This window comes from Dicentrarchus labrax, unplaced genomic scaffold, assembly GCF_905237075.1.
Source record: "Dicentrarchus labrax unplaced genomic scaffold, dlabrax2021, whole genome shotgun sequence".
Taxonomy (NCBI): Eukaryota; Metazoa; Chordata; class Actinopteri; family Moronidae; genus Dicentrarchus; species Dicentrarchus labrax.
In genome coordinates this window covers 15181332-15205472 of record NW_026136721.1, presented here as the reverse complement: position 1 = coordinate 15205472, position 24141 = coordinate 15181332, and the positions used below count along the sequence as shown (strand labels likewise).

The 24141-nt window shown below is 39.5% G+C and overlaps 1 protein-coding gene across 2 annotated transcripts; it reads right to left on the bottom strand.

Annotated features, from left to right (window-relative positions):
* Window positions 1-726: 726 nt before the first annotated feature.
* On the bottom strand, window positions 727-23741 carry LOC127354390 (complement C3). 2 transcript variants are annotated; one of them, XM_051384270.1, is made up of 43 exons: window positions 23576-23741; window positions 22577-22772; window positions 22252-22414; window positions 21898-21992; window positions 21636-21724; window positions 20700-20782; window positions 20511-20598; window positions 20204-20306; window positions 19806-19926; window positions 19591-19706; window positions 18655-18801; window positions 17802-17904; window positions 17588-17679; window positions 17286-17480; window positions 16979-17134; window positions 16642-16771; window positions 15987-16058; window positions 15178-15375; window positions 14983-15100; window positions 14775-14863; window positions 14510-14649; window positions 14032-14244; window positions 10586-10649; window positions 10391-10480; window positions 10005-10211; window positions 9613-9688; window positions 9321-9480; window positions 9101-9196; window positions 7977-8127; window positions 7361-7446; window positions 6802-6879; window positions 6519-6674; window positions 6340-6402; window positions 6091-6172; window positions 5885-5933; window positions 5632-5722; window positions 4705-4794; window positions 4508-4610; window positions 4255-4347; window positions 2212-2304; window positions 1994-2077; window positions 1263-1416; window positions 727-974 (listed from the first exon to the last, which is right to left on the bottom strand). In XM_051384270.1, the coding sequence occupies exons 1-43, from the start codon at window positions 23650-23652 to the stop codon at window positions 833-835; spliced, it is 4992 nt and encodes a 1663-aa protein (XP_051240230.1). In that variant the 5' UTR covers window positions 23653-23741; the 3' UTR covers window positions 727-832. The 2 variants fall into 2 exon arrangements, with proteins under 2 accessions (XP_051240230.1, XP_051240231.1); XM_051384271.1 differs by having other exon boundaries at window positions 10592-10649.
* Between the last annotated feature and the right edge of the window lie 400 nt (window positions 23742-24141).

The following is a 24141-nucleotide window of genomic DNA, read 5'->3' as shown; positions in this document are numbered from 1 at the left end:
ACCACTGGAATATTAGGAGTGAGTAGAGATGGATTTAAAGAGTAATTAAGAGGCAATAGTTGGGACTTTGACCAATTGATCTTGTAACCACATAGACTAAAACTAAACTGGGCAAAGACATCCAAAATATGAGGAATGAAAAGGGGACAATATTGAAATACACTAATATATCGTCTGCAAATAGGGAAAGAGAGTGTATTGTAAAAAGTTATGAAACTTATGAATCCCTTTAATACACCCCAAAACATGCAAGGGTCTTCAACAGAACCTATATTTTCTGAAATAAATTCACCCAACTCATCCTTTAAAATAATCACAGTATTTCTGAAAGTCATCTTCGACATTACATATCTTTCTGCATGATTTCCAATCTACTTTCTAATCTAACTAATTTAATGTTCTTGCTAAACCAATTTAGCCAGTGAAACCACATCATTTCACTTGCATAACTTGCCAGTGGTTTTACAACAGCTTAAAATGCACCCTATATTACTGCTGTATGATCTGAGTCATATTCTGAATCACAGCCGATTTAAAAATATGTTTCATTTTACATTGCTGAACTTAACATGCATTACTCCACTAACCTCAACATTATCAAATGTTGAAACTTCAACTTCAAGTTGAACTTGTCAAAGCTTAGTATACAGTAATCAATATAACAGTGATCACCTTTTGTCTAACTTTCTTCGATAATCCAAAGTAAATATGTATATGAGACAAAGACAATGAGACCATAACATTTTAATTAATGCAGTGTAATATTGTAACTTTTGCAGCCCTCATATTTCATAGCAGTGGAGGTTTTGAAAAGAACATTTGACTTGTTTCACTACTGCTGACATCCAAAGAGCTCATACTGCTGTTCCAGCTCCTCCATGCCCCTACAGGTACTTCCATGTTCCTCAGTTTGACACTCTGCTTCTGAGGGCCAGTACTCGATCCAGGTTCTCTCACCGAGCACATACTGATACCTGAGGAGAGCAAAGTATGAAATACAATGATACTTGATGTGGCCAGCTATCTGTAACTGGAACAGAACATGAAAAATCATAACCCCCTCCTTCCTACAAAAAACTGAAGATTTAATGGCTCTATCAAAAAAGCAAATGTAAGGCATAAACTAGAGTACGAGAAAAGTGAACTTGATTTAAAAAGCCTTGAAACTGTTTAGATAATAAACAATAATAGATAATAGAGACAATGTTATGAAGGGTTACAAACACAACACACATGCACATTCACTCAAAGAACACACTTACTGAGTGACTGACTGATTTTCCTCGTCTTTGTAAATATCTTTGGATGTTCCCATGACAAGGTAGGTTTTGCCTGTTCTCAGATCTAAAGCCTGCCTGCAGTGAGGGTAACTGAGGAATGTGCGCAGTTTACCCTGAGGACCCACATCAGTAGTTCCTGTAATTAAAATGTAAGGGAGGAGAGAGAGAAGGTATTTTAAATGCATAGTTAAAGGTGCTAGATAAGAGATTACTGTTGTATTCTCACATATTCCCAGTGGAGTCATGCTTAAAGGAATAGTTCAACAAGTCAGTAAATATGGAGCTACAGCCAGACAACTTAGTTTAGCTTTAAGACTGACTCTCTCCAAAGGTAATACAATTCACCTACCATCACCTCTAATCTTGTTTATTTAATGCATACGAAAAAACAAAATGTAAAAACATTTCCCCTTTTTATGCAGGGTTACATACTGAACTATTTCTTGGCCAGTAACTTCCCAGAGTATCCACTGGTTGCCTGACGATGCAAGCTAAGTTAGCTCGCTGCTAGTCATAGCTTCATATTTAGTATATAATTATGTGAGTGGTTTTTTAATCTTCTCATCTAACTATCTGCAAGAAAGGGGGTAAGTGGTGTTTCCCAAAATGTCAGACTTCCCCTTTAAATGGGCAGTCATTTTAATGTCTAACTGGAAACACCATTAAGATACAAAGTGCCCATAAAATGTCAGAAAGAGGCAAAAAATACCAACCTTCTTTGATGACTTTCAGTACTCGCATTGTGTAAACGTCAGTGGACAAACCATCTTCAAACTTCCGCAGCTCCGCTTTGTACACTGAGGATAGTCAAGTTGCAGATTGTTAGTTTGCTTGCTCCCTTGTTCTCTCGACCTCTTACTCTCACAAACATACACAGTAATTGTTCTGGATAAAAACACAACATAAATGCAGTCAAGTTGCAGTCTCTCACCAAAATCTATTTTGGTGGTCTCAGTACTCTCACAGGCCTTAGCTGTGCGCTGATCGTTGTCGATGTTGCCCTTCTTCTGCATACTGCAGTTCTCTGGAAGTACACGATAGAAACAGTAATATACAACTGATGACATAAGTTGGTGCGTGGATTAGTTGATGGATGAGAGCAGGTGTATCTAAGTCACAATGTAAGTATGTTAGTGACTCTGATTGTTGCTCTGATTGTACAGGATCCTGCTGGTGCTTGTTGCCGCTGACAGAAAGTTCTGATGTTTATGTTACAATCAGCTGATTTACTGTAGAACTAATTCCCGGACCATCTCCTTCACCAGATTTTAAACAGACACTTTACTGGTGGTAACGTTTACAGGATACAGTTGTACTGTTGTCTGCAGAGGAATTTTACAAAGTCTGAGAGGATAATCAGGGGACTATTTCACAAGAGCAGAATTCATAAAATCCAGAATAACAGAAAAAGCATGAAAAAAAAGTAAGCTTGACCTAGTCTTGATCACAGATTTACTGATGATTACATACTACATACTGGAAGCTGATGTAAAGCATATATTGTGTAAAAAATTGAACTCTCTGTAATAAAACAGCGGAACAAAACGGCAGACAATAGCAGATAAAGTGAATGCGTAACTAGCCTAAAAATAAACAGGTGGGCTACTACCCACTGCTCTTAACCACTTAAACCCTCCTAATTATACCATTCAAGGAGTTACTTGTCATTGGCACAAATTAACAGTTGTACACTTTGCCTTAAAATTGTGCAGTGGAAGTTAATATGTTACTAATCTACCATGGAGATTAATTACAACCACTAATCCACATGGGGTGGATAGTCAGTAAACGTCAGGGACTAAAGCTGTGGTTAAAATAGTGTGTCTGTTCAAAATACTTTTGGATTTTGGATTAAGTTAATGTTTGGAACATTTTTAAGTGTGTTAAATAAATTAATTTGATTTCTGAAGTGACGAAACATTTTGTAAGTCAGTTGGAACCAACCACTTATTCAGTGACTGTGGCTTTATTGTCACATCACATAAATAATAAAACAATTATTAATAGTCATAATGTTAAATGTAATCTCCTGAACCAGTAGGTTGACATTCTTGGCTTTTAGTGACATGTCTCGACAACTATTTGATGGATCGCCACGAAATTTGGTTCTAACATTCATGTCTTGTGATTTGGGGATGGAAGGTTAGTATGATTATTAATGACATTTGAGAATGTTAACATGCTGACAATAGCATTTAGCTCAAAGCTGCTGTGCTTAGGCAGCCTTTGAGAGCCCATGGCATGGCTGTAGACTCATGTTTAATCTTCCTTCAGTACCAAGTGTACTGAAGTACAATAAAAACTGCTGCAGTTTATAGACAATGCAGAATGATAAGCCAATGTTAAGCAACTGATCAGTGCTCTATGATCCACAATGTTATTGTGTTTAGGTGTAAGGTGGTTAAAGGCATACTATGCAGTTTTCCAGTTTTGTCAAACAGCTACCCCTAGAGTCGCTGCAGAGTACTTGTATTTAACGTTAACTGTCGTAACTGTCGTAAATACCACTCACCAGAGCCGTCTCTATATACGGCTCTGCGTCTCTGCACTCACTGCCTGATCCCCTCCCCCCTGTATACCGATATATGTTCAGTAGGATGGAAGCTCGGACATCGAGCAGGCAAAGATAGAAAATGTCTACTGACCAGGTAACGTCTGAGTAAATGCCTGCTAGTGTCTTCCATTGAGGCTACTTCTTATGTCGCCGATGTATGTGACGTCGCGCCGTAAAGCAATTTGTGATTCTCGCAAGATTTGGCGGGGCGCCACCTTGCAGACTTGCATTGCTGGTTCTGCCAACGGCGTCCCTCTCCTGCTTTGCTATCGGGATGATTCGCTATACTATGAGTTCGTTTACCATCGAAATGACTTCAAAGCTGTTATATTAAGGTAAAAATCTTGCATAGTCTGCCTTTAAATTAGCTAAGTTTAAAGTAGACAGATTAGGTCGTCAGTTAGACAACATCCTGTTTACCTTCAGCACATACTGTGCATACATCATTTCTACAGAGCTGCAGAAGCTCTCCAGCTCTCCTCTCAGGATGGTAGAACTTCACACAAGGTGTCTCTGCAACAAGAAAGAAAGATATTTCAAATATATTTTGTGCCAATTGCTGTACATTCAAAAATACAGATTAAATAATTTGAAAATGTAATGACACCTCATGTTACCTACTCCTACTATCTATTGGCCACAAACGGAGACAGCATATGTCTCTGAGACTCACGGTCATAGTATTCATAGACAGACACAGCAGCTGGTTGTAAGACGCCCACTTTCATCTGCTGATGGATCCTAAAAGTGATCTCTTCTGGTTGAGTGTGAGAAATCTGTGGAGAGATGTAAAACAAGGTGAGGTAGAGATAAAGAAATTAAGAACAAGGCAGAGGGAAAAGGGGATAGGAAGAAAGAGCATTGTCTTACCTTGTCCAGGTAGATGATGAGTGAGCCTCTTTCTGACAGGACTGTGTCCATCTCATATTTTGCAATGGTGCGGGCACGTCCTTTGGACAACTACACACACACACACACATTGTCATAGTCAACTTTTATAAACCATAAAACACATCTTGTCTTGTCTCCTAAGCATAAACAGTTGTTTTTGAACTGTACAGTATGTGGGTATCTGTGTGTATTAGTGCTGTCAGTTAAACGCGTTGTTAACGGCGTTAAGGCAAACCCATTTTAATGGCGTTTTTTTATCGCGAGACATTCTTTTTGGCCTAGCACACTTTGTAGTTTTTTTCACATGCTGTTGCAACAACTAGTAATGTTAGAAAAACTACAACACCACACCGGATATAGCTAGACGGGAAACAAAACAACAGGCACGCTGCACACACTTGTTTAAGAGTAGCAGACGTTACGTTTTGAGTGGATGGCGAACGCGAGACGCCGAAATGGATGCCAATAATATTCTGAATGGAAAGTTTACTTTTAAAAAGTTGCCAAATGGTTCCATTGACAAGACCAAAGTGATCTGTGTTTTGTCGTTGTGAACTGAGCTATCATCGCAGCACGTTTAGTATAAAATACCACTTGATTACATTGTGTGAAAGATTATTTGCTCCAAGTGAGAATGTTAGTGTGAAATTGAACACTACAGTATATGCCAATGTCGTTTTCAATAAAAAAAAAAAACATTTGCACAAAGCAAGCCGATCCACTTTTCCATGTTGATAAGAGAATTAAAATGAGAAAAAATAATGGGACAAAAAGAAATCAAGGGACATTTAGAATAGATAAAAATGTGCGATTAAGTGCGAGTTAACTATGACATTAATGCGATTAATCGCGATTAAATATTTTAATCGTTTGACAGCACTAGTGCGTATCTTTGAAGGTTCTTACTAAGTTCAGGTCATTGGTGTCAACGGTAAAGCCAGTTAACAAGCCAATATCCAAAACTGACATGGTTGCATCGTGCTTCTTGTCCTTCGACCTGTACAGAAAATGGACAAAATAATTTAAACAAATAATGGGCAGTTCAAATGAGCTCCAATGGGTGTAAAAGCTTATTGTAAAGAGTACTGAAGAAGACCATCATTGTTTTCTGAAGCAAAGAAAGTGTGACTTTGCTGTGTAACTTCTTGATTGTACTTACATGACCTCTATTTTCAGCTTGTATATCTTCTTATCTTCATCCATTTTCTCTGCAGTAGCAAAACATTAGATTAGCATTTAATGTATTGTTTTTGAATGTACAGCAGGGTAATGGGACAAGCAGATACAGTAAGCAAACAGAATCGACAAAAACAAGCACACAAACAGATAAAATGACAACAAACTAAGACAAAACAAAGAAATTACCTGGAATGAGCTCCACTGACAAGTTAAACCTCTGACAGTCGCTTTCCTTTTCCTTAGGCAGAGCATAATACAGCGACACCATCTGTCACACAGATAAAAGTGCATGTAATATGTGACAAGGTAATAGGCAATCCGTCTTAATAATAGTCCACAGAAGGTAAAAAAAGAAAGAAAAGGTTTTCATAGATTCAAAGAGGACACATCAGTAAACAACATCATATAAAAGTCAGGTAAAAAACATTTAATTACAGTCACTGTTGCTTCTCCTGTGCCTGTGGCAGTCACTGTCACATTCTGGTTTATGTCTTTGATCTGTGGGAATTTAAATATGCACAAACACACACTTATCAGCAGAGGAAAGATGCAGACAAGCAATGATGGCATTAATGAGCTACTGTGTGTTTGTGTGTTTGTGTGTGTGTTCTCACTCTAGATGTTCTCGTGGTAAAGTGGTTTTCCCTGTTAAAATTGTACTTGTCAGGCTTTGACCTTCCTGGCAACAAGATGTCCACATTCAGATCATACTCTGGTTCTTTAGCATTGGCCCAGTACTCAGATACAGCCTGGTACACCATTATAGTGGCCTGGAGAAAAGAAGAGAAAAAATAGGTTATTATATAAATATGTTATAAACCAAAAAGATGTGGAACTGCACTGAAAACTGGTAGCGGTACAAAACTATATCAAGATGTAGAGAGCAGTCTGTGTTACCTGAGTTGATCCATAGCCTCCGCCCACCTTCCGCTGTTGGTTGAACCATCTGACCACAGGTCTGGCTTCTTCAAAGGCCTTTATTAACAGAAGGAAAGTAAACTGTTGAAATTGTCTGTGGTTGACTTTGTCTTAAAATAACTTGAAAGTCCTGATTCTGTTACAGTTATACAAACTGCCAGTTTCCAAAGCCTACCATAGAACTAAGTAATTTTGAATGATGGCACAATCAGACTGCAGACTACTCAAAAGTTGCCTGATACAAGCAATCAATCCCAAGAACCATCAAGTCTGTTTTTGTTTGTAATTGTTATTACTGTGTGATTATAAAGTGCTGGAGGATGTTCAAATCTGTCCCTGTTTTTATAACTTCAGCAAATATGTATAATGTCTATGTTTAATCATACATTTTGTGGCCGGGACATTACTTAAAAACCCATTTCACTGACTTTTGTTTTCAAACCCACTACCCTTTTAGTCGGGCAGCATGAATGAGGACTCTGTTGTTGCTTTCTGTAACTTGGCATTCTGATGAAACTCACAAGTGGGACATGCTCACCTCTACTTTGACCAGAGCAAGAAGGGCATAAGCTGTGGCCTCCAGTGTGTAAACATGTCCCTTAGGTACTGGCCAGTGGGACAACTCTGAGGACAAATACAAATACCGTTTTATTACCATGCTGTACCTGGAACAAACTTAATTCACTATTAATTCCTAAATCCCTAGTCTGAAATATATAAAATAAGTAAAATTTGCTTATTTGAGATTCACTTATACTACACATGAGAGCCTGATGGAATAATGGATTTAGGGCAAATCTATATATTGATGTTTAAGTATGAGCATGACTATAATGTCAGTTCTGGTAGACAATATATATATGTCACTGTTTCTAAATTACCTCAAACATAGCTTTTGCATTTCTGTACTGAGCGGAAATCATCCTATAACAGGGACCATACCAGTGTGTTGGTTGGCTCTAATAAATCTAGTTTTACCTATTAATAAATGTAGTTATTTATTTCAATTTAATTGGCTTTATTGGAATTACAATTTAAATCAAAAATGTTACCAATTATTAATATTTATGTATGTGTATTGTTTTTGAATCTATACAGTCATATAGACTCTTCTTTCTGAATATTAGTTGAGGAATATTGCTGTGTGAGGACACCTGGGGAAGCAAACTTGTAGAGGATCTCCCGGTTCAGTTTGTTTTCATTGGCCAGGGCATATGATGTCATGGCAACAGCGTATGGGTTGGTGAGGTGGGGTAGACGCTTCTCCAGGTAGGCCACTGCTTTGTCTATACTGCCTTGCAGACTCTGGACAGAAGGAACAGAAAGGAAGGAAAAAAGTGAACAATGAGTTAATATATAGCAGTGATTTCAGTGTGAACACAAAAGGCTGTAATTCAACTATTTTAAATATCTGCTTAATCAATTGAAATAAAATAAATAAATCTAATACAATTAACATCAGCCAAGAGGGCACTTGTCGAGTCTGGGGCAAAAGGGCAGGGGTGCAAGCCCCCTTTAGGGTCTTTGTCTGCGCCCTGTAAGTGTACTCTTTTCACAAGGCAACATTACCACTCCTAAATATTTTTTGTTTAACAACGTGCGAGAGTACACTTATTGACTGGCCAGTGTGTCCCAGAGTTTACCATTTTCATCCTGTCTGCTGATTGGCTGAAGTCACAGGTCTCTTCTTTGACTGACCTTTGCTCTTTGGGGAAGTAAAGCAATGCTTGACATGCAAAATGCAACGCAGCAGTTTTTAGGCATAATGCAACTAGATTTTTTCAATTTAGTTTTACAATTTTATTCCTTTTCATCCAAAGAGGGTTTGATCATTCTGAATGATCTAAGCGTCAGTCTTTAAAATATCTGTTTAACTAGCTTTTGAAAAGAGCTCTCTGTAGATATGAACGTCTCATTCAAGTGATTATCCACTAATTATTTAATTTATTTCGATTTTTATTAGGTTCCCTTTTAGCTTAACTGGGCTCTGCTTCCTATTCGTCTAAGAGTCAAAGGTATAAAACAAAACACACCTATGAATATTATATTCCATCAAATCTTACACACTTGACCTTTAAATATGCACTTGTTACCATGATACACTGCATTATGTACCATGTGAGAACAGACAGCTTGAAGGTAGTAGCAACAGTAACTAAGGGGGTTGGGGCTAAGCAAATGGTCAGTTACATCATAGTGGTTCAGTGCTTTGTTTCGCAAGTCACCAGTGTGGCATGTGCACATACACACTACCCATATATTAAGTTGAGGTACTCACATTTACTGTGGCATCACATATTGTCCGTGACTCCTGCATGGTTATGAGGCAGAAGGCTGTCATGGAGGCATCCGAATCTGTGCCACGAACATCACCCTGCACATGCACACACACACACACATGTTTTTAAGATGATAGTCATGTAATTGTTTTCATATTGATTAGCTATTTTTGTATCATCGAGATGAGGAATTGATGTGAATGAAAGCAGTGAACGCACAATCATCTCTCCGTGGTACACACGTCCAACTTCTCTAAACATGCCGTCAGGTTGCTGTGCATTTAGAATCAGAAACTTGACAGCATCACAGATGATGTGGTTTTGCACTGTCACCAGATCTTTGGCCATGGCAAACACCTTGGCAACATAGGCTGTCAGCCTTAGAGAGCAGAGGAGAGGTTGTGTGATAGTTTTGTTTTTTATTTGCACATGAAATACATACTCAGAATTTAAATTTAGGTAAAGTGTGTAAATAAGTACATATGAGTTCATAAATGTTGAGATGCCTCACCAGGTGCTACTTGGGCGATTTTTCCACACAGCAAAAGATCCATCCTTTTTACGGTAGGTAAGCTCAAGCTCATAGCCTGGACACAAACAAAAACACACAACCTCTTCACTGACTACCATTCATTGCTCTACTGAAGCGCACATATTTTGTCTGTGATTATAGCATATTTCCAGGCATAGCATAGGTTTTTGTTTGTATAAGGAAATTTGTTTGAAAATGGCTGTAGTCTATGTGTCTGAGTTGTATTGACCCCATTTATTCTCAGTGTCACTCACTTGGATTGGTGCAGTGGTACATTGCTGTCTATCATATTGTCTTTTTATATGACACTCCTGCCAAGTCAGAAACTTTACCAATTCCAGATGGAAGATTACACATCTGGGTGAGCCTACCAGTTTTGATGTGTTGGAGGGCTTCCTTGCGTTTGTCAAAACCCACAGCTTCCCACTGGTTGGTTTTGTCCAAATATATGGTTGCAATGACAGGCAGGGTCATGTGGATCATGGTCTGCTCTCCACAGCCTGACGGCTGGTAGATCAGACTACCCATTGAGTTACCCTTAATGGCATTCTCCACAAGTGCAGATACTTGTTCTCTTCCTGTATGAACAAACAGAAAAACTGGTGTTATAAATCAACTGGAAGAAACAACTAAACATGCAAAGGTCCCCCATGACCAGTGGTTATTTCCCAATAAGAACAATACAAATTTAATTCAATGTAGAATTGATTGTGCTGATGCTGTATCACATAACATGCCCAAACACATTATATCTCACCTGTTAAAGAGATCTGTGTGCTAGTAGGTGTGTTTGGAGCCACATCTTTCCTCGGAATTTCATTGTTCATAATTACTTCCTGTATACCACCTGAAGGGAGAAACAGTGGACAAGTTGGGGGATTAGTTAGCAAATATAAATACATAATATTACTAAATGTACTGTATAATGTAGCTATTTAATGGGTGAACTCACCTTCACCTTTATTAGTTGGGTCTAGAGTTACATTCTTAGGAGTTTTAACCAGTACACCATGAGGCTGGAAAAACAACAGTTGGAAAAAACATTAGAAATCACAATTATTTTTGAATAATCTTTACATGCTCATGTGTAAGAAAATACAATATGGCGGGTTTGGTAAACAATTCTTTCTTGGTCTTTCACGTGTACATTTGTAAAGCTGTTCATTTCCAATTTCCAACGAACCAAGTCAATGTTGGTTTTAACATTGTCACAGGGTGTGAGTGTTAGTGTGTATGTGCTGGTCTCCTCCCTCCTTGTGTGAGTGCGCAGGAAGATTGATCATTAGAGGGGGAATTAGGAACACCTGTCCACTCAGGAGGGACGGCGGTGATTGGGTGCTGCGGGCAGGCGGGTTTCTTGATTCCCTCCGCAGGTCGACAGACGCAGTGAGACGGGGAAAGAGGAACGAGAGCATGGGTGCCAGAGGAAGGGGACCGCGGACGGACAGCGGGAAGAGAGAAGGTGCAGAGCAGACGTCGCGAGGAGCAGACGGTGCGGAAGTGACAGGACGGAGCCAACGGCACGGCAGAACGGGGGGAGTGTCGGGCCGAGGATGAAAATGAGAGAGGAAGTCGCTGTTGGTTTCGGGCAGGGGTGAAGCATGCTTAGCCTCTCCATCCAGATTATTACCTCTCTTTATTCAACAGGAAGAGTTAGCTAGCTGATTGTAGCCACCCTATGCCTTCGTCAAGTTTTGTTTGAGTTTCTTGAGTTTGGTTTGGATTATAAGTGTGTGGTTTATTTCTTTGATTTGTTTTGTTGCATGCAAACATCTAGTTTTGGGAATTGACTTTGGGCGTTTGTGGGGACATAATCAGGCTGTGCCGGGGACTGAGAAGGGTGTATATAAGGTAGGAGTCAGTGTGCCAGCCAGAGGGCTATCTTCCTTGCTAACGCTGCCTTTTTATACTTAGGCTCCCATCCACCATCCCTCGGCCGCATTGTTCCACGGACCACGAGAGAGGCCACTGCCGTCTGGACTGCTCCATTTTCAAGACTTTTAAACAGTTTTATTCTGTTAATATTCTATTCATATGTAACCGGCATATACCAAGGAGATGCGCTATCACCACTGCTGTTCTCCATAGGCCTGAACCCCCTCAGTCAGATCATCACAAAGAGTGGTTACGGGTACCAATTCCGAAGTGGAGCAACAATTAGCCACCTGCTCTACATGGATGACATCAAGCTGTACGCCAGGAATAAGCGAGAAATCGACTCACTGATCCACACCACCAGGATCTACAGCAACGACATACGGATGTCATTCGGATTGGACAAGTGTGGCCGGATGGTCTAAAAGAGAGGCAAGATGATCAGAACTGAAGGGGTTGACCTACCAGAGGGCAACATAGGTGATATCCAAGACAGCTACAAGTACCTTGGTATCCCACAGGCTAATGGAAACCATGAGGAAGCCGCAAGGAAGTTGACCACAACCAAATACCTCCAAAGAGTAAGGCAGGTCCTGAAAAGTCAGCTGAATGGCAGGAACAAGATCCAAGCCATCAACATGTACGCACTACCAGTTATCAGATAACCTGCTGTACCCCAAATACAGCACCCTGAGACTGTACGCTAAGCGGAAAGAGGGAGGCCGAAGACTAGTGGGCATCAAGGCCACTATCCAGGATGAAACATAAAAAATCCAAGAGTACATCAGAAAAATGGCCACAAAGGATGAACTGCTAAGTGAATGTCTCAGGCAACAGAAACCTGATAAGAGTGCAGAGGAAGAGGAGCAGACAACCTGGAGGGACAAGCCCCTACATGGCAAGTACCACCACCAAATTGAAGAAGTGGCTGATATCGAGAAGACCTACCAATGGCTGGAAAAGGCTGGACTCAGAGACAGCACAGAGGCACTGATCATGGCAGCACAAGAACAGGCCCTAGGTACAAGAGCCATAGAGGCCAAGATCTACAAGAGTAGATCTGACCCAAGGTGCAGACTATGCAAAGATGCCCCTGAGACAGTCCAGCACATAGTAGCAGAGTGTAAGATGCTAGCCGGGTCAGCGTACATGGAGAGACACAACCAAGTGGCTGGAATAGTGTACAGGAACATCTTTTCCCAGTATGGAATAGAAGTACCCAAATCCCAATGGGCCGCACCACAGAAGATGGCTGAGAACAACAGGGCCAAGGTGCTGTGGGACTTCAGCTTCCAGACTGACAAACAGGTCCTGGCTAACCAACCAGACATAGTGGTGGTAGACAAGGAGCAGATGAAGGCGGTGGTGATAGATGAGACCATACAAGCAGACACCAACATCAGAAAGAAGGAACACGAAAAGGTTGAAAAGTACCAAGGGTTGAAAGAACAGCTGGAGGAGATGTGGAAGGTCAAGGCGACTGTGGTCCCTGTGGTAGTAGGAGCACTCGGGGCAGTGACCCCCAAACTGGGGGGAGTGGCTCCAACAGATCCCAGGAACAACAACAGAAGCCTCAGTCCAGAAGAAACAGCTAGGAACAGCACAGAACCCTCAAACTCCCAGGCCTCTGGTAGAGGACCCGAGATTGAGGATGACACAGATACCACCCCAAGAGGGTGAGAGGAAAGTTGTTTTTTTTTTTTTTAATATATGTATGTTTGTGTATGCATGCATGCATACATACACTGTTGGGTGGTTTTAGCATTGGTGCCCTACATCTTGGCCATAATGCTGCAATAATTTGCATTTGTCAAAGGCCAAAGTGGCTTTGCTCTAAAAATGACAGGTCTGGCATAGAAAAGGTTGGATCTTCCTTCAACCATCCACTGTGTAATAACAATATGACAATGTGCACACACTGTAACATCATAGCAGATTTTACATGGCTCACAACCATTGACCTTGTGTCAGCTACTGCCAGTTACAAGCTAACAAAAATCTTATAAAAGATGCTAATTACACTACTCACCAACAGTCTCCTCATCTGAGTCTGACTGAGGCTCAAACATATAGGCTATGGATGAATTTCATGTTTTCTCTAATGCTAGCCATCTTGATGCTACCTGCTCTTTCATCCGTCAACCTAGCAAGTAGTGGTGGGCAGGGTATTCATATATCCAGAATTTGTCAAAGAAAGAGTTTCCAGCCCCTTGTCATTTTTTGTATGGAAAAACATGTTCATCATAGCATAGTATTTTAATGTACATTAAAACATAGAACTTGGAACTTTCCCTTAACCTAACCAATATTGTTTTGTACTTTAACCTAACTTACACTTAATCATAGCATTGTCACACCATAAAATTGATAATTTTAATAATCATATTTGGCAAGATTTTGTACAGCACAGACAAATGGCATCGTCCTGCCGACAGGGAGATCAGATCAGAACGTGCTTCTATGTCTTTCTTGAGTTCTGATATGGTAGAAAAAGCTATAAACCCACTACTGTGTTTCTCTTACCACCACCCGCAGCATCTTCATGATTCCGTCATTGAGCGATGAGTCTTTAACAGCTGCTTTGACCTCAATGCGATATTGTCCTTCCTTCATGGGAATAATGATGAAGGGTACAGATCGTGTAGTTAGGGCCCCAACTTTAACCTCCTGACGATACTTTCCACGCTTATGAGCTGAGCTGCACACATGTTCCTCCTCAATCAGATCCACACGCACCTTGACAACAAGACAAAGATGGAGAAAGAGACTGAGGTATGTGTACTTGATCAAAGATGATGACCTCACACGGAGTGAATAGAAAGGATCTTTAACATCAGTTTTATTTTAGGTTGCCTAACAATGATGTATCCCAAGTTGTAACATTACAAGAAATGTGATGCTTTACAATCTTCTAGAAGATCAATGTGAATGGAAAAGCGAATTTAAATATTGCAGATATTGCAGAAAGTTTGCCCCAGTTTCACAGTTCCTTCAGACTTACGGTGATAGGATCTGGGCTGTAGTTGTGGAGGATTGCCTTAATTTCTAGCTGCTCTCCTCGGACAGCAGAGTAGGGAAGTCTGAGATCAATGAAGAAGTCCTTGCGGACAATGACCTCTAACGGATTACCGACACAGATTCCTTAAGGATGTGATGGATACAAAAAACAAGTGATGAAACAGATAGAAACAATGTGTAAGGAATGGATGTCAACTTTTAGACATAAAACTAAAACTGAAGACAGACTTTAATCATTGAATCCTCACCGTGAGTTCTTGACAGACTAATGCCAGTAAACTGCCAGGTTGTGATTGAGTCTTGCAAAGGAACATTTTTCACAAATGATGTGGTGTCACTGAAACATAGAAAAGTGTTAGACTCCGAGAGGTAAAGGGTAGCTTTACATTTTTGTGATGTTATTAATGAAGTTATCAGTGTATTTTTTTTTGTGTGTATATGTTTTAGTTGACTCACCAGTTTGGTGTTTGTCGAGGGCAAGCAGGCAGTTTGATATCTGTCCACAGCCAACTTTCAGGGAAGTTTGTGCGAGAAACAATTTCATTGCTGTCCATGTAACTGTTGTCATCCTCACCTAAGGTGTCATTAAATAAGTTATTATTTTTCATTGGGAGGCAGTGACTGTACTACCAGTATGACCATGTCTCTTACTGCGAGCCAGTTGGAGGTTGTCCTCTTTCCTGTCAGCTCGCTGGTTTTCCATCTGCTTGCAGCAGTACAGGAAGGCCTCGACACAAGCTGCCCCGTCCACTATGTACTCGCTGCGCCTCTCACAAGTGTATGAAACAGTAGTGTCCTTTATGCCATCCAAACAACAGTCACGTTGCAGTTGGTCTTCATAATGATTGACTGAAAAGAAAGACAGTTGAGGAAGAGATACAGAGGTAAGAAGGCATAGAATACAAGACAAAGGATGAACTCGAAAGTTGTAAATAAAGCATTATAAAAAACAGGCAAATTAGAATTAGAAATTCTAAAAGTTAACTCAATTTGTTATTTTTTATTTAAATGCCCTTTATTCTTACCCAGTTGATTTGAATAGGGAAAGACTCTTAAATGGAAGAAAGAAACAATGAAACCTCCTGAAGGGCAAGAAAGGAGGGATCCATCTCCCTCCAGTATATAAAAATATCAGTATGAAGTAAAGAAATTGACATATTATGTAAATAAACTACAAAGTAAAGAGTTCCAGCTTTATCTGTTTATTAATACATAGTATGGTGAGAATTGTTAAAGTCAATAACAAACATTTTGGAGAGCCTGAACTGTGTGGCAGAAGATTACTTAATATGTGGTTATTGGGTAGTTTTAGAGTTACTGAAACTATACCATGGCTTTTGGTGGAACTAACTTTTTCTACTGTTCCGGGAGGAACAAATCATGTTCTTAGGTGAGCTCATGTCTTATTAAGGGGAGCCCAGCTCCACCTGGCTCCCCTGTAGTTTGCATCATGTTCTTACTTAAACTGGTGGTGACATCCATTATAGTAGTGGTTCGTTTCCTCCTGCTTGGGGCCTGAGGACATTTCATTTCTGTAAATGCAAAACAGACAAGATGTTTAACAGAATCCTACAAGGTTGTACTTAGACTTAATTTCTGCATGGTATAATTGATGTGATACTCTTAAAGTAAAAAAAAAATGGGCTGGTTTGATGCATGGACATGGTGTGGGGGTGAGACAATTGATCTACACTCACATCTCACTGAAATTTATACTGAAAGTATAATAGATCGCTTTAATAGATCTAACTGAACCAAAAACATACCCGCAGTGGTATTTGGCAGATAATTTTGTGTTTTGTTGCTCAAACTTTAAGATGATCTGTTCCTGAGACAACAAAGGTGGTGAATGGAACTTTAATTGTGGTGCTTACACCTCAAAGAAACACATTACATGTAAGAACTGTACAGCAAAAAGTAATTTCAGAAACAATGTCTCAGAAACTCTGCATGGCATGAAGTAATTTTGGTGAAATTACCCTTTAAAAAGCATTTCGTCTACTGTACACTAGATGCTTACACCTTAAAAAGCACTCAAATGATGGTAATAAAAAAGAGAACGCCAAACTTCTACACCCATCCACTCCTAACTAGGGAAGAGTAAAGCAGTGTCACCTTGTCTGTAGGGAGTCCCAGAGGCCGTGCTGGACTCGAACATCAGCCCAGCATCGTAGAACACACCCATACCATTCCTTCCTCCACCTGGTGTGCAGCCTGTGTCATACTTCTCTACAATGTCCCACACCTGAGCAAAGTAGAAGTCATTCAGACACAGATATACAAACAAACAAGGATATAGGTTAAACAACTAAACTCAAATAACAGTTTGAAAAGTTGTGACATGACATTACAAATATTTACTCATACAGTGTATTTGCTGTAGGACAAATTTATTAAAGATATTATTTGAAGCAACAGGCTAACTAAAAATTAACTTTTAAAAAAAGCTGACCTTTTTCTGTGTGAGGCGGTGCTTGTTGTTTAGGACGTAGACCCCTTTGTCTACTGCCACCAGACCCACTGTAGCCTCTCGGTCTCCAGTGACCTTCAGACCAAACATTTTGCGAGGTTCATACGATGCAGCGGGTCTCGATGGTTCCAGCTTCAGCTAAATGTGAGGGGGAGGTCAATAAATGAGCCATGCAGTTTTGTACTGGTTAAAGTAGTTGAAATATACAAAACATTTTATATTATTATTATTATTGTTGTTATTATTATTATTTGCTCTCTTTCTGCTACATCAGTGTTGTGTGTCTCACCGAGCCCATGCAGGAGTCCTTGACATCCACCCACACAGAGTCTGATACCACTTCATTGTCATTTGTATGGTAGTAGGCTAAGATGCGGAACGATGGCAGCATTTCTTTGGTAATGAGAACTGACAGAGAAATCAGTACTTGGCCTGGTCTTGTCCTGTAACGGTTATATTTCACCAGCTGACCTCTGCTCAAGATCTGGGCACACAAATGTACACATCAGCACTTATAATGAAAATATACCACCCAACCTGTGGGTCACAACAAAAATAGTTATATATATGCAGGTGTAAAACCTCTCTCACCAGGTATGTGATGTCATTGTTTTGGCCTTGCTGCTTGAGGTTGAGGTTGATTTTCAGGTTTTCTCCTAAATTGAGCTCAGCTGCATCCACACCTGCAAAAAGGAGATGTTGTGATGAATGCTAGACACTGAAAAGATGTAGTACATGGCACACACTTTGCCACTGCCACCTTTTTTTTTTTGACCATCTGATGTTATTTTAGGATGTTTCTCACCTATGTGGATGTAGTTTTTGTTTCTGGATTCATATGGGACAGCATCCATGGAGGCTGATGCTTGTCTTTCAGGTATAGTAATACGAGGATCTCTGGTCTTTGCCTACAATTAAAGAAACAGACAAACATACTCGAACAGTTAAATACCAAAAAATCACCTTGCCTGGTATAGCTTGACCTAGCAATATAAAATCTCATAATAGTCATAAAACACTGAGAAACTGACATTGATTTTCACATAATAACCAAACATAGAATAACAAAAAGCTTTGTTGCCAAATTCAACTTGTCTGTAGACTATGGTACGCTACATTGTTCATTTCAGTGCCGTATTAAATGTTTCCATTAAATTGAGTATGTTAAAAAGTTAAAGCACTTTCAAGTAACTAATGGCACTGACTAAAGATAAACCTAGGTTAGTTTCTTAAAGAGGAACTTCACCCTAAAATGTGTTTTAAAGTGAATTATATGCTGGTGTTAAAACCGACAGGCCATACCCCCTAAAGTCACTGTCCTGTACTGTTATTGTATCATTCGCTTATGAAGTTGGTATGGCTAACAGGTTGTCAAAAGTAACAGCATTAGCATTAATTTAGAGTCCTGTTTATAGCCACCTGACAGATTCAAGTCCAGTATTCACTCTCCTCTGTTCAGGATATCAATCGACTGTTTAGAAAGATATTGCTCTTTGACTTGAAAATGCTCACATGCTGCACTGTAAATGTTTGAGCAGCTGAACCATAACAAAGAGGTAAGGAAGCGAAAAATCTGCATAGACCTGCAGCGTTGGGTGATAGCGTCCACTGGCAAAATGAGCTCCAATGCATAGAAAAAAGGTTAAAAAAAGACTTACGGTGACTGTCAGTTTTGTAGTCTGTGTGTCTGTGTTGATGGTAAGCCTTGCCATGCCATTGGGAGCAGTCAAGCCCATCACTTGGCCAGGGTCAACTACCACTGTAATACCTTGTGCAGGAGTGTCATCAGGATTTAGAACTTCAACCTGCCATCAGAGACACAAACAGCAGAACTATCAGAAAACATATGTTCCATTAAAACACATATTTTTTACATTTTAACTAATGCTATTGCCGTAAATTGCACAAGCTGTAGTATTCTAGTATAGTAGTAGTATATCTAAGTATTATGACTTAGATGGACCAAGTCACTTGCGATGGGCCCCAGTGCATGCTATTATGACGGGCCCTAACTGCTTGCAGATGTGCTCATCTTGTCAGTCTTGACAGATTTTGCACGTAAACAACCTACTGTATACCAACAGAGACTTGACATGGGACATCAAATACATCAAATAACATCAACATACAAGTTACTGTTTTATCCCCCCACCCCAAAAAAAAGAAAAATAATAAGAAAACCATGACAGAGATGGGTTTACCTTTCTGGGGACATATATAGAAAATGGCACAGGTTTTATTTTAATGCCAGCTCTTCTTTGAACACAGGCGCATTAACGAGGTGGCAGTCCGAATCTCTTGTAAGGGCCTGTTCTCTGCCCGACACATTGTTGGAGGGCCCGCTTACTGTACTGTACTGTCTATATTTATACTCCTGAATGGAGGATAAATATCTGCCTATCAAAATGAAAATCCATCAAAACATTTCACTAATCAGTTAAAGTTATTAAAAGAAGCATTAAACAGCGGAGACTTATATTTTGGAGGCTTTTCTGTCATTTGTGACTGTAAAAATGTTTTCTATAAAGGAACTTTTATTGTAGTAGAAATATACTTTTTCTGTCAATTTATGTAAATGTAAATAAGTGCTTTACCGCAACATCGAAGGACATTCCTGGTTTAAAGTATTTGGGTGTTTTCGTGAAATGGATTCTGTACGGTGATGTTACAATCTGGATACCTTTCAACTCTGCCTCCACCATTTCACCACCTGTGAGTTGATGCAGAAACAAAAACACATTCACACACACACACACACACACATAAACACGTACTGAACAGGTTCAAACACAAAGTCTCTCTTCCTTACCGCTCTCCGTCAGCACACTGACAGATACAAATATGGAACTCCCCACCAGGTCTTGGATGTTTGTGACAGACTTTGTGATGTGCTCTCTCTTCAGTGTGACCACTCCTTCACCTCTCTCGACCTAATGTGACCATAGACACTCAATGTATAAATTCTTATGTCCGCTTGGCTTTATTCTGAACATCCTAAATAATAATTAATAAATTAATATCTGTGGATTTGAATGTAACAATTTAACTCAAACAATTGCAGATATAATAATACCAGGAAATCTTAGACATTTTTCATGTTTTAGAGTCTTCCAGAGATGTGTTTTTGTAGCACTGCTAAAGGCCAAGCTGTACAACACATACTGTTTAAGACAGAATGACCAATCAACTGACAGACATAGTGCTCACCTGCACTCTCTGAAGAGAGCTTGGAAAGCTCTTCTTTTTGCCCTCTTGTATAACCCCAAATACCACGTAGGCCATACCATTCACCTCTTCACCAAACAGATACCTGAAACCACAAGAAAAGGTTTAATGTTTAAGCCCACAATTAAGTAAGTCGCGACAAATAAAAACAGGATGTAACAACAACAAGGAATGACTTAAATAGGAAGAACCTCAACACAACCTCTTGACAACATCCTTCATTTTTCCTCCAATCAATGTAGCAATCAATCCTAATCTCTTAAACCACAAAACAAAAACCTTCACATACGTAGCTTTGATGTTGACTGTGAGCTCTTCACTGTCCACATAGAAGAAGGAGCTCACAGGTATCAGTTTCACCTCAAAACTGGGCAGCACTGAAAAATTAAATAAATGTTTTGGTGTGTTCTATGAGTTCAGCAGTAAGTGAATATAATATTTATATAGATTTTAACAGTGCAGTTAATGAGGAACTTACCATATTCTTTGACCTCAAATTCTGCATAGTAGCTCTGCTGCGGGTTGCTCTGAAACTTCGCCACCACCTTCCACAGTCCGGGACTACACAAACAAGAACGAATGTTTCAATAATCAAGCAAAACATTTAAATATTCATAACATTCAGAGACTGAAGGTAGCTCAGGAATCACACTTCCAACTGCATGAAGTAATTTATCTTAATAATAATGATATATACAAATGAGCTGATGCAGAGAACTTGAAGTTAATACTGTCCTACACAGAGCATTATCTAGAGAAACACTGAAGTTGGGAATTAAGCTGGTATAGTTTACTATACTATCGCTGTCTCATAGTTACGTGATAAACTGAAATACCAAGATGTAATTTTATCAAAATTGATATTTTTGAATTACAGCAATCAAATTGAAGATATATTACTACTGTTTTTGATTATATCACTAATACAGTCAGACAAACTGTTCACAACTCCTTCAAGTGAATGTGTCCTTTCCCATTGAGTTCTGCTTAACCAATATTTAACATGTTGTGAATGAATGTGCTAACTTGTAACTGAGTGTGACCGTTGTTAACTCTCGTCAGAGATAACGATGCTCATGCATACAGGAAAACAGTGGAAAACCATCTCATTAAATAAATGAGCCTCAATCAATATTTATTCATTAATTCATCTGTTGGCCGGAATGAATCAACTGAAAAGTCTCGAAGGATTCAGTGTCTTCACACTTTATACACTGTATGAATTGTTTTTTTAATTGTAGTCAAAACACTAAACTAACAATCTGAAAATTAAATTCAACATAAACATGTTAAAATGTACTTTGCATTTTAAAATATTGAGGTATGTTTTGGATTCAATTCACTTTAAATTCTCTATAAATAACAAAACGTAAATACAAAGTGGAACATTTTATTAACATTATAAAATACTTACCTCACAATTTCACCAAGTTGGTAATGTCCAGAGTGGATCCCTGATTTCAGAGAGACCGGATCAAGTGGTAAAATTATGTCTTCAGGGGTCTAAAAATAAACAGTATTCATTAAGTGTTTGAAATTCCCCAGTCTCACAATATATGGGTCATTTTGTGTAAGCCCTGTCTACTGTCTACTAACGGAAGGTTTGATGTACCGAGTTACAGCTGATTATATAAAATGACATTTATTTTGTGTTTATCAAAGATAAAATACAATACCACAATATCAATGGCAATAGAAGCGTCAGCTTGGGTCTCAGGGTCCCTCTCTACAGGCTCCATACGGGGTGACAGTGCAAACATCCTGTAATAAACTGACACAGAGAAAGAGGTTCATTTTGCTGGTGAAGGAAGATCTATTTTGAGGTATGTGACTGTTAAACAACTTATGTCAAAATAAGGGTGAATTTTACTGCATTTTACTGTCAATCATTCATTTTAAAAAATGGAAAATGTCCATGTCAAATAGATAGTGGTGTACAATTCCTATTGTAATATCTTTTCTTACATATTGAGACACCTTCTCAGAGAAGTAGGAGAGTTTTTTCAGCAGTGATGAAGCATTGAACTCACCTTTGCTGTTGGGGGTATAGAGGGTCTTGTCAGTCTGGATGAAGATATACCCAGACTGGAAGGACACTAAGACGACTTTCTCCAGCAGTCGGTCAGGGAACCGAGCTTGCAGGTACACATACTGTTTAATGTTGGGATCTTTGCTGAAGTCACCAGCAGGGATCTGAAACCAGCATGTAGAGACACAGGCAGTGCATGTAGAGCAGAACGGGGTCTGACAGGTTATAACATGTACATTTATGGATTCTAGACCTCTTGTTGGTGGTCATGATAGAAAATGAAGCCAGTAACACATACTGTACATATTATACAGTATTTCATTTACCATTAATTGTCCAAACTCCTGGAAGTTGTTTGCTGTAGTGAGGGTCACAGATGTGGTTGCCAGTTCTTTGGTTTTGGTTGGATGATTCATCACTTTGATATCGACCCTGATGTCTACTCCTGTGCAGTCTTGACACTCCACAAAGATGTTTTCTGGTGTTCCTACCCGCAACAAGTTGGGGGCAGACATCACCTGCCTGCAGAGCAGCAAGACGAGAGAAACAGAGAGAAAGAGAAATAATGGAAAATCAGTCTTCACTGAGCAGAAACATGCTGTTTAGGATGCACTGATGATATGTTCTTAATGTATTTATTTTAGGCACTATAAACACATACATAATAATAGAGGGTTTTAAGAGTGGATCTCTTGAGAAGTAGTTCCCTGGTTTGTGTGTGACTCCTTTTAAATGAAAAAAAGTTTTTTCACAGGTATTGGCCATAGTGAGCATTGGCCAATGGTGTTCATTTGAATTCCTGGCTTATTGTGTGACCCCTTAGGTTTATCTTGGTATCCTTTGGTGGGTCTTGGGTCCCCAGGTTGAGAGGGTCTGTCCGTTAAAGTTTCAATTCCCCCAAATTATCAAACCGGAATTTGCTCAGAAGAGGACCATGAACAGCTTGGACAGACAATCAGTGACCTATTATCTTGATTAAGATCCAGCACTGGATCAATACAACATTTCATCATGACTCTAGACTCTGTTTGCTGTGTCTGTTGTAATGTATCACTGTGCAAACTCTGAACTAAATTCAACCAATTTACTGGCATTCTGTATAAAACTACATTATCTTAACTTATCTGACACACACTGTAAACCGGACTGCAGTTCCTCAGTTTGTAAGACACAGGTGATTACATGGGAGTTAAATTAATGTAGCCACACACTTGATGTAAACATGTAGAGAACCCCTGATATTGTTGCTCCTCCTGTTACAGTTTAACTAATAACAATTTGAAAAACAGGTAGCACAAACAAACAATATATATTATTATACTCACAATGGAGCTCCATCAGCCAGAGAAGTGAGCGAGGCAAAGGCCAGAGAGGCCACAAGCCACAACAGAGTCCTACTCATCCTTCTGCCTGATCTGCTGTCAATGTAGACTGTCACTCTGCAGCACCCTCCTTATATCCACTCTCCTCCCTCCTGCATCTCCACTTCACCTCGCTACTGCCTCACACATCCTCCTCCCATAGTGTTACACATTTGGAAACACAAACATACTAACACATGATTTCCCAGCAGCAATTGAGAAACTGTCCATTATCTCTGCTCTGAGGAAATAGATAAACAGCAGAAAATCAATTATTGTTTACCTAACTTCTAAGCATACAGCTAACTGCAGAACAGAAAAACAGCCATTACACCTTTATGATGTGTTTCAAAATGACAACTTTGTTTTTTTCTGTCTTTGTCTTGTTTAGGAAATTTGAAATTTCACAATTCCTATTGTGAGCCTGTTGAGTCAGTGTATTTACAATCAAATGTATTGTACTGAACATGCGCAAACACAGACAACTAGTGGGGGGAAAATCGTGTTGAGTAATTTCTGTGTGTTGTAAT

What these genes read in the sequence shown, in the direction of transcription:
- LOC127354390 (XM_051384270.1), bottom strand. Translation starts at nt 23,652, where the DNA reads ATGAGTAGGACTCTGTTGTGGCTTGTGGCCTCTCTGGCCTTTGCCTCG. An exon ending in CAGTGTGCTGACGGAGAGCG is followed by an intron (nt 19,707 to 19,805) that starts GTAAGGAAGAGA and finishes ATCAACTCACAG; the next exon opens with GTGGTGAAATGGTGGAGGCA. An exon ending in GGATGTCACCACCAGTTTAA is followed by an intron (nt 15,376 to 15,986) that starts GTAAGAACATGA and finishes CTTTCTTTTCAG; the next exon opens with TCAATCATTATGAAGACCAA.